This window comes from Saccostrea cucullata, unplaced genomic scaffold (assembly GCF_032062105.1).
Source record: "Saccostrea cucullata isolate Sc308-1 unplaced genomic scaffold, CSIRO_AGI_Scuc_v1 ctg998, whole genome shotgun sequence".
Classification (NCBI taxonomy): Eukaryota; Metazoa; Mollusca; class Bivalvia; order Ostreida; family Ostreidae; genus Saccostrea; species Saccostrea cuccullata.
This window is the reverse complement of record NW_026925204.1, coordinates 121,964-131,636: the sequence shown is the minus strand read 5'-3', so window position 1 is coordinate 131,636 and position 9,673 is coordinate 121,964. Positions and strand designations below refer to the sequence as shown.

Below are 9,673 nucleotides of genomic sequence, written 5' to 3'. Positions count from 1 at the left end.
GTTTAAACCTTAAGTTTCTGTTTTAAACATTGTAGATTCTCGAGTAACAGCTTGTTGGTTTGCTCTGCAAGATATTTTTCGATGTTTTGTCTATTATGTGTGTGCCATCAAGTACCTCAATCCGGTCTATATAGTGCGAGAGAAACATCGCAAACTTTACTATTCGGATGAAAACGGAAAAACTGTGATACAACCAAAGCTCGGTGAAAGAATTTTTAATCTACTGTCATCTGGTAAGAAATCAACAGTTCGATTTTGAATGTTTGACATTATTATTTTATGTTATATATCCTTTTTCTTATATTTTAAATCAGTTTTCGTGAAAATTATTTATATTTCAACTCAGATAATCCATTTTTTGAAAAGCCATTGAATAGTATTAAAATTTGGGTTTATTTATTTTTAAAATATCAAATTTTTAATCTCAGATTTTTTAATTTCAGATTGACCAATGATAAGAAATATTACAGGAATTTTAAAATTGATATCATTCAAAAAACAATAAATTCATTACAATTTTTTTATATAAAGGCCTTTATTTAAAAATAAATTGCAGATCAAATTAAAGTAAAACAACAGATATTAAAAATTTGTCTTGAATTATGATTTCAAAATGTTTTTGAAAATTCAAGATGCTGCCAGGAGAAGGCGAATTTTATCCTGGGTGCAAAAGACGCTTCCAAAACACAGCATAGAAGACTTCAGTCTTAGCTGGAACAATGGTATTGTCTTGTGTGCTCTCTTGGAAGCGGTGCATCCTGGGATATGCCCCAGCTTCGGTCACCTTAAACCGCACAATAGAGTAAACAACTGTCGACTTGGACTCAAGCTTTCACAGCAGTGTTTTAATCTTCCTTTGGTAGGTCATAGGCTTAAATGCTCCATGCTCATAAAAATCACGCGTATAATCCAATGATTATGAGTTAAAAGTAAATACCATATACATACAACACGTGAAAGATAAAATGCACTAAAAAATTATTTACTTTCAATTTTAAGGATATGATCACTCCGGAGGAAATGGCCATAGCTGACTATACCATCGAACCAAAGCTACTAAAGTATGTCTCCATGATAAAATGGGCCTCCGAAAACAATCGAATAATAAAAAAACAAAATGACGTCAATAGCGAAAATCCGGCCAAAATGACGACATTTACTGTGAAAGGATCTGGAATTGTCAGTGGAGTTGTTGGAAGGAAGTCGAGGTTTAGTTTAACAGTGTCAGATGTTGTTGGTATGTTCCTTCTTGGTGTTGATATTAAAGGACCAAAGAATGAAGTATACAGCGAACAGATTATTAGTCTTCATCAGTCTAAAGAGATCATGATTGGAGCGTATCAAACACAGCCAAAACAAGGGCGTCTTGCTTCTATAGACAATCACGTTATGGAATATATGGAAGATGCTGTTGGTAATACATATGTTCGTTGGAAGAATCTAAAACTCCTTGGTGATAGTTCTGCAGTAAGTGTTATTCCGTTTAATTGCCAATGCACGGGAGAGGGGACGTTTCTTATGACATATCTGCCGATATCCACAGGAATTCATACCGTTTCGATCAAATGGCAAAACTTTCACATCGAAGGATCGCCATTCAAGGTTAAAGTCTACCAACCACGTGATCTGACAAGGCGAGCAATAAGAGACGCCAAAGATAAACGCATCATCTTCGATTCTCTTTCGCTTTCGTCTATTGAAGAGCGTCCTTTGGGACTTTTGAAAATCGGCCCAGAAACAGATTTTACCAAAAGTAAGAGCGATTCAGAAAAGAGTAGTGGTAGATCGTCTAGGTCAAATCGGATGAAGAAGCAATTTACGGTAACAAAGCGGCGGGTGATACGTAAAGTGATAAGTCGTCATGGGGAGGAAATCGTCATACAGGAGTCACCCTCTCCTACGCTATCTCGTCAGAGTAGTATGACAGATACCTCAACTGAAGAGGAACAGATCAGGAAGTCAAACTCACCCTCTCCGCCATACAGACGAAAAATTATACCTCGATCAGCAAGACATAGTGTTGAGCATAACAATAGCAGTGACAACTCAGACACATATCAAAGTAAATCAAATCAGGAATTGAAGTCTTCTGATGGAAAAGGAAAGGGTTCCGTGTCCACCAGCAGCGAAGAGATCAGGAAAAATACTTTCCAAGACGGTAAAACAGATTCAAATAAACGTGCAAAACCACCTTTAACATGCAACAGATCATTTTCAGATTCGATGCTTATATGTTCCCCATTTCCTGATGCTTTGCAAAACACATTTAGACAAATGAAAGAACTGAAGAAATCTGATAGTAAAATATTTCAAATACATATCCCTTCTTTCAAGTTTCTTCAATCTAAAAGCTTTAGGAACTCAGACTGCAATTTTCCTCGAGACGTGTTTCGTCAGCATTCGTTTAGTAGCTCTTCTTCAGCAAGCAGTAATTCAACCGCGTCCTTAGGAAAGGCTAAAAAGTCTCTTTCTTTGACGAGGTCTCTGCCTATTCTTAACAACGATGTTTACCCCTATGACAAAAGTTTGTCTAGGTTAGAAAGAATACGAAGGGATAAACGCTATGCTATTGAAATTCAAACAAGAAATGAAAGATTAACGCAAGTAATGACAACAACAGCATCGCCTTCTACTTCAAGTCTTAGTAGCTTAGCAACGCCTACTTCACATTCATTTCCTTGGGATGATCCAAAAAGATGGAAAATTTCCCAATTTGAAAGAGAATCTGTTGATAAACAAGCGCGTGCCCTCTATAGCCCACCTATTGCCAAACCACTGCCAGAAGAAACTGAAAAAGCGCCATATAAAAGTAGTAGAAAGAATTGGGAACAAATTATATCCAAACAAAGAGCCACTACAATGTACTGGTTAAATAACCAGACAACAGATCATTTTTCTGTTGATTCAACAGATTCAGACCCAAATTTTCTAGTTGAACAATCCATCATGGGACCAAGAGAGAGGCAACATTCTCTAGATCTTTTGACAGAAATCAAAACACCAATCAAACACAGAAAGGAAAGTCTATCAAGTGTAGACAGCAAAGGGAGCGCGTCCTCAAAGAAAAAGGGTCTTCAAAGGCAGTTCAGCAAGATGGAGGACCTACAGTTGGATTTGGAATCCGTTAATGATAATGAGTTTCATGGGATTCAGAAGGAATCTTCAATAATTGATCAACAAGAAGATAGAAAAGTAATGGATGGTAAGTCTGAGACCAACTTCAACCAAGCTACGTTCAAATCTATTGTAACTGTTACAAATGTTGTGCCATCTAAAGTCCACGTCGTAACACCAAAGGTAAAAGCAAACAAAACAACACAAGTAACTGTTAATGAAATATTAAGAGAAACAGGGTTCTTGTCAATTTTTTACAATTTAAACATAAGGAGACGTAAAAAGTACGTTAAAAATGACACCGATAATCAGACATCTACAACAAGCGATGCTCAGAATCCAGTCAGAGCTCGAAGTTTTTCAGATGGTGCTATTTTTGGGCAACACCACGACGAATCAGACGAGGAAGATGTGGATCCCAATTCACGCCAATCAACCATCGATAGTGGCATCGCCGAGGAAAATCAGAATAGAGCTGAAGCTTTCCCATTACAGCGGAATCCGAATAGAATAATATTCCGACAGAATGGACATATAAAAGTTCATCGACGCCCTTACCGAGGACACATTGTTTTGGACCCTAGGTTGATAATGAGTGGTAGTAATACAGACTCCCAAAGTGACACAAACGATGGAAATAAATCCAAATCGTTTAGAAGAAAGGGAAAAGTGCCTGAAGAATCAACAAGTTTTTCAGATACAGAGATCACAACGATCAATATCCGGAAACGCCGAAAACGAAGGAAACTACGATCTGCAGTGGTCAAGTTTGCTCCAATACTCTCTACGTTTAAGAAATGGGAAAACAAAGAGCATCAAAGACATGCAGAGCGACAATTAACTGACCATGTTTACAATGGAAACGATGCTGAAGTAGAAGCCGAGAATAAGCATCTGCTGTACGCTCATCCTGAGAAAGAATCCTCGAACTCCGAATTTTCCGAGATTGGGATAGGTGTAGATAAAGCTGAAAAAACCTTCTTGTTAAATGACATACAAAGCTTTAAACATTTATCCGAAAACACCCAAACTGTAACAATGAACGACACTGAAGGATTAGAATCAAATAGTGAGGACTTTTATAGATTATTGCATTCAGATGAAAATATCCAAAGTTCGAAAGATGCTGAAAAAATATTTTGTTCCTCAAAAGAAATAAATTTGACACAGGATAAACGGTTCATATCAGCCGTTTGTCATTTTGTTTCACCTGATATCAACAAGAGATATACAAGCTATGGATGTCTTCCACCAACAAATGACAATGATTCAGAACAGATATTTGATCTAAATGAGGACAACATGTGTGAAGACTTTGAAAAATACATTGCAGGGTTTAACGAAAGCATTGATGAGGATCCTGCTCCATCATGTTCAGCAGAAGGAGTTGGACTGACGATCGGACAAGTAGGAATGAAGAATAATTTTCAGGTAAATGTGCATTCCTTAGGCAATCTTTAATAGAATGTTTGCTTGCCCTCTCCCGACTCAGGGTAAAATTATTGGGTAATCGTAGGTAGGGAAATCTTTTTTTCGGAAACTTTCAAAATGCTAGTATTTGTTGACTGGACTTTAAACATCTGTGTTGAACCTTTTCTCCAGATTATATAATAAAAAATATGGAGGTTAAAGAGTTTTGAATCCAGTCGGTTTTATATTAGCAATTTGTGCGGGCGATGACAAACAAACAATCTTTTTAAGATGGTCTTAGAGTACGGCAAATATATACAATATTTTAAGAAACAATTGTCCAACATTTATTACAAGACAACAATTTTCTTTGGTCAAATACAACTAAGCAACCTTTATTTGTGGCAAAATAAAGCAAAAATTCATTTCAAAAAAATATCTGATATTAATTAACTATTTGTTCGACATTCAGCATTTTTTATGTTTTAATATCATATTCTTGTATTATAATTTTTATTACGAAAATTAAAAGTTTGAATCGATATGGACAGAAAAGAAATCAGTGTCTGTTTCTATCTTTGAAGGAGGTATTTTTCAGTAGCATGTAAACTGAATTTCTTAACTTATTTTACTTATAAAACTAAACTTTATATCGTCCACAATTTTTTTAGGTATGGTGTCACTCCCAAGAGAATATGGCCATATCAATTACAATTCACGGCCCGCGACCATTCTCTGTGCTAGAGTCCAGTATTGTGTACACGGGAGACAATTTGTATGAGGTCACTTATGACGTGGCATATCCAGGATATTACGTCATCTGCATTAACTGTGGAGATCAGCAAATCAGAAACAGTCCATTTCTAGCCAAAATTACACATTAATACTTCTTAAGAAATACGTTTGTTTCATGATTCTGAGAGTTGAATAATTATTATTTTGCATTTGAAACATAAATGAAAATGCTCTTCTTGGAAAAAATATGGCGTTCTGTCATTTACTTAACCTTAAAGCAAAAGCTTTTATATTTTGTTATTATGAATACGTGATAAAACAGATGATATTGAAATTTAACTATTGCAATTTTTTTTCGGTTCACACTTTGTATTATGAAAAAATATTAGAATATATTGAATAGGAATTTTTGGAGAGAGAAAAGTGCTTATATGTTTTGGTCATGTTACAACGTCATAATCACATTGATAAAATTATTCACTCGTATAATTCAAGTTTACCTTAGATTAAATGTAAAAATATGTACTATACATTTGAGAATTAACTGTGGTCTACTTGCGTGTGTAGTGTTATTTGCAAAGGAAATAACTGATAGGCATGCCTCTTCTTTTTAAATACTTGAAATAATTTTAAGAGTGCATTGCCGAAAATGTTTCAATGGTCATTTTGAAAAGTACCTGAGAAATTTTTCAGTTGAGAAAATTCTAAAACAAAATTCTTATTTGACTTAGTAAAAGTTAAATCACATCGAATAAAATGGCGCCAAAGTATATTTATGTGATCTATGTCGGCCTCGTGTAAAAATAACACGTCTTTTGTGATGTCACAATTTCCCTCATGAAATTGATCGGTCAGAAAATTGACAATATTGCGCGGAGTGATCCCAAGATGCAACAAAAGGTGTCCAATGAAAACGTCTTCTAAGCGAAAATATGGCACATCTCGTAAGGCTTGCAGTATTTTTTGCACTAAATCCACACTCATTATGTAAGCGGAAGTAGAACACATTGGAGGATACAGTTCCTTTTTGTACTCTCGAAATGGGACGTAAAATGGCGAGACTTTATTTCGATTAGGTTTTGATGTCCCGACACATTTTCCTCCCATGAACTTTGAATCCGGAAGTGAATAAATTAATGTGCTTAATTGGTGAGTGTTCACAAAAATATCTCCATGAACTTTTGTGATGTGCTTAATGCTTTGGCAATTTTGCATGACCCATTGCAGTCCAAGGAGTACTAATTCTGTTGTATTTTGAGTCCTGTAGTTGACATTAAAGCTGAGAATATCCTTATAGTGTTCTGCTTGATGTTCTGGATTCCAATTTTCATCCTCCGATCCAATTAAGAAGAAATATCCAATGGTAGCATTATCTTTCAATAAGTCACTTACCCAACTATGTCTGACAACACTTCGGGCATGAACTTCTAGTGGTGACGTCACAATAATAATTACATTGCGAATCCGATCAGATTTACATGCAGTACTTGGAGTAACCAATGTATTGAATTGTTTTCCTCCAATAGAGATTAACGTATCCTGTGAATTATCCACAATGACTGCGAAAGGATTATCAACGTCAATCATAAGATATCTGTTTCTCTTTGACTTGGTGTTTTCTTTATCAAGTCTGTTTAACGTTTCACACATATATATGACGTATAGTAACGACACAGCAGCCAAAAGAATCGTCATTTTTTCTGTACTTATGAAAGGACGAAGATGCTTTGCCATTATGTACAAAGAACTCTTCTCTTGAGTCTCTTTTGGAGGAATGGCGCTCATCGGGTTCTTTTGCTCCCCTTTTGTCCAACCTGAGGTAAAATATTGCAATTGCATAATTAAATATCTTAACATTAAAATTCGTAATATTTTAAGCCAAAATAGATTTAAGATTTGCAAATTTAGATGTAGCATTTTCAAAATAAGACATGTACATGTATACTTATTCATGCATGTTATTAAAGTTTTATTAAGTTTTGTTTGCTACAACAAAACAGGCTAGTGTAGGAAACATGTTTCTTGATATTTTAACATTCGTAATGAGTTCTTGTAATACATAAAGCTTGTATGAAGCTCACGAATCTTAGGCAATTAAGGCTTATATTTTTGGAAGTGGGGGGAGGGGGATTGGGTGGGGTGGGAGTGTACGATCAGTCAATTTTAACCTAAGCTTCATAAGACACAAGGAAAATGTATGTTGTTGAAAAAAATCGTTAAAGTCAGTTTTATTCTAAGTGATGAAGGTTATCAAAGTGATAAATTTAAATACACGGTAGATACGTTTTGAACAATTGGAGCTTAAACATATGCGTAACTAGAGCAGATAACTTCTGTAATCCATATTATCTTATTTTGAGATTGTATGTGCACGCATTTCCAATGAAATGCAAGAAAATAAACAATTTATTAGCTCCAAACTCAACTTAAATAAAGAGAAATTATGGGGAAAATCTTCATGGATAGATGAAAGTATTAAGATTGCATGGATCAAGTGCCATTGAGAAGGAAGCATCCCTGTCATGATGGGAAAAACCAGAAAAAAGTAGTATTTAGATTCATTTTCATGTGAGCTTGGACATTCAGAAAGGCGTTGCATCCTAGGCGCTACGTAATAAGCATCTGTCAAATGGCGAGAAGATTCTTATTGGTTACGAAATTAATAACATCAGGAATTTTAAATTGTTGTTGACAAAGATGAGACAACTTGAGCTCCATCTCTTTGCCGGACGAGATAATGTTATTATTTATTCGATACACCAACTGGCATTCCCCCGAATCCCATGTATATTTCAACAGTGAATGAAAAGTGTGTAAATTTCAGATGCTAATTATGTAACATCGAGAATGCCAAGCCTTACTGAAAGTCCAAGCTTACTTGAGAATTGTTCTAATGTAAATATTAATCAAATATATTGTTTATAAAAGCTAACATTTGCTTTTCTGCTGATTTCATTAACAAATAATATAATTGTATCGAACATGAATTTTATAATGTTGAGTTTAACCGAGATTGTTGATATGCTTGTCTCATATTGTTGTTTTATTTGTAAATAGATATACTGTCTTAGTTTAGAAAACACTTTTAGGTTGAATATGTTTTACCTATCAAATCAACAGGTGAACACAGTATTATGCTTCATGAACAATGGAAGCAGACGATAGAAAATTCAGACGTTATCGCGATAAACAAAAAAGTTAATTGCCAGTTCGCAATTATTGTCTTTCTAAGAAAAAGGAAAAACACGCTAGATACTAAGAAGATACTAAGAAGTATTACACTAGGTCTTGCATGGGGAATAACATCTTGGATTGATGGAAAACAGTAAACGTTTTTCATGAGATGAAAATATTTCAGAACATGATAATTCATAATGTGTTTTATGTTCTAAATAAAGAATTTCATATCCGATTCATCAAAATTCTTCCTCGTATAAAGTTTTACAAAATCACCATTTAAAACTAGAGGTACTGTGAGCAATGAGCTCACTAAATGATACCCCCCGCCTCCCATATGAATATAATGGCAGTGTCCATGTTTTGCTCTGGAAAATCAAGAATATATGTCAGATCAAAAAGTAAAATAGGAGGTGCACAATGGCAATATGTAATTAAGAATCTGTGAAAGTTTCATTAAATTTCCTTGAGTGGTATGAGAGGAGTTGCGGATAAGAGATGGGTACCCCAAAGCGTAACAGACGGATGGACGGACGGACGGACGGACGGAAATACCGATTACTATATACCCTCCCACTTTTCAAGCGGAGGGTATAAAGATATGATTACTAGGTAAATAGCCTACTACAGCATAAAGTCAACTCTTAAAGTTTAATACCAAAAAAATCAATTTTGTAGAGTATATATGGTTTAGGTTAAAAAAATACACATGTGTAATTATGTAAAACGTGCTTAAATAGTTGCGAACAATTGACCAGCTGGTGTAATAAATTATACAAGTACACAGAAGTAGAGAAGTGTGTTAATTATTACTTACCTGTTGATTTAATGCTCTTAGTTTCCCAAGCAACAATATTGTAAACTAGATTTATAACAGTTACCTTATTGCGTTTTACTAAAATGCTTTCAGTTTTTTTCCCTTCTTTTTTTTTTTAGATATTTGTTAAAATGCCAGATGTGCAAGCCGGAGATGCATGTATATAAATTATGCAAAGCCAACAGAGCGTTAAATGTCATTTCACCTGGTTCAGTCTTCATGCTGTTAAAATCTAATGACAAAGTATCTATACATGTACTTATTTTCCTGATTCATAATATTTTAACGTGCCTTTGTACTTTTATGAATGTATATCCTCTTTCATGTTAAATTACTTTGTTTACTGCACTCCATGTTTAGACGGACAAAATTTTCAAATATCACGGACATAAAAATCGATTAATCTTTAAAAATGAATCC

At 34.7% G+C, this 9,673-nt stretch overlaps 2 protein-coding genes across 2 annotated transcripts; one reads left to right on the top strand and one right to left on the bottom strand.

The window, feature by feature from the left end:
- Positions 1-1,002: 1,002 nt before the first annotated feature.
- On the top strand, positions 1,003-5,408 carry LOC134268341 (uncharacterized). Its single transcript, XM_062750581.1, has 2 exons — positions 1,003-4,545; positions 5,196-5,408. Exons 1-2 carry the CDS (start codon positions 1,003-1,005, stop codon positions 5,406-5,408), a joined length of 3,756 nt encoding a protein of 1,251 aa, XP_062606565.1.
- On the bottom strand, positions 4,947-9,333 carry LOC134268342 (beta-1,3-galactosyltransferase 5-like). Its single transcript, XM_062750582.1, has 2 exons — positions 9,254-9,333; positions 4,947-7,073 (listed from the first exon to the last, which is right to left on the bottom strand). Exon 2 carries the CDS (start codon positions 7,042-7,044, stop codon positions 5,914-5,916), a length of 1,131 nt encoding a protein of 376 aa, XP_062606566.1. The 5' UTR covers positions 7,045-7,073; positions 9,254-9,333; the 3' UTR covers positions 4,947-5,913.
- Between the last annotated feature and the right edge of the window lie 340 nt (positions 9,334-9,673).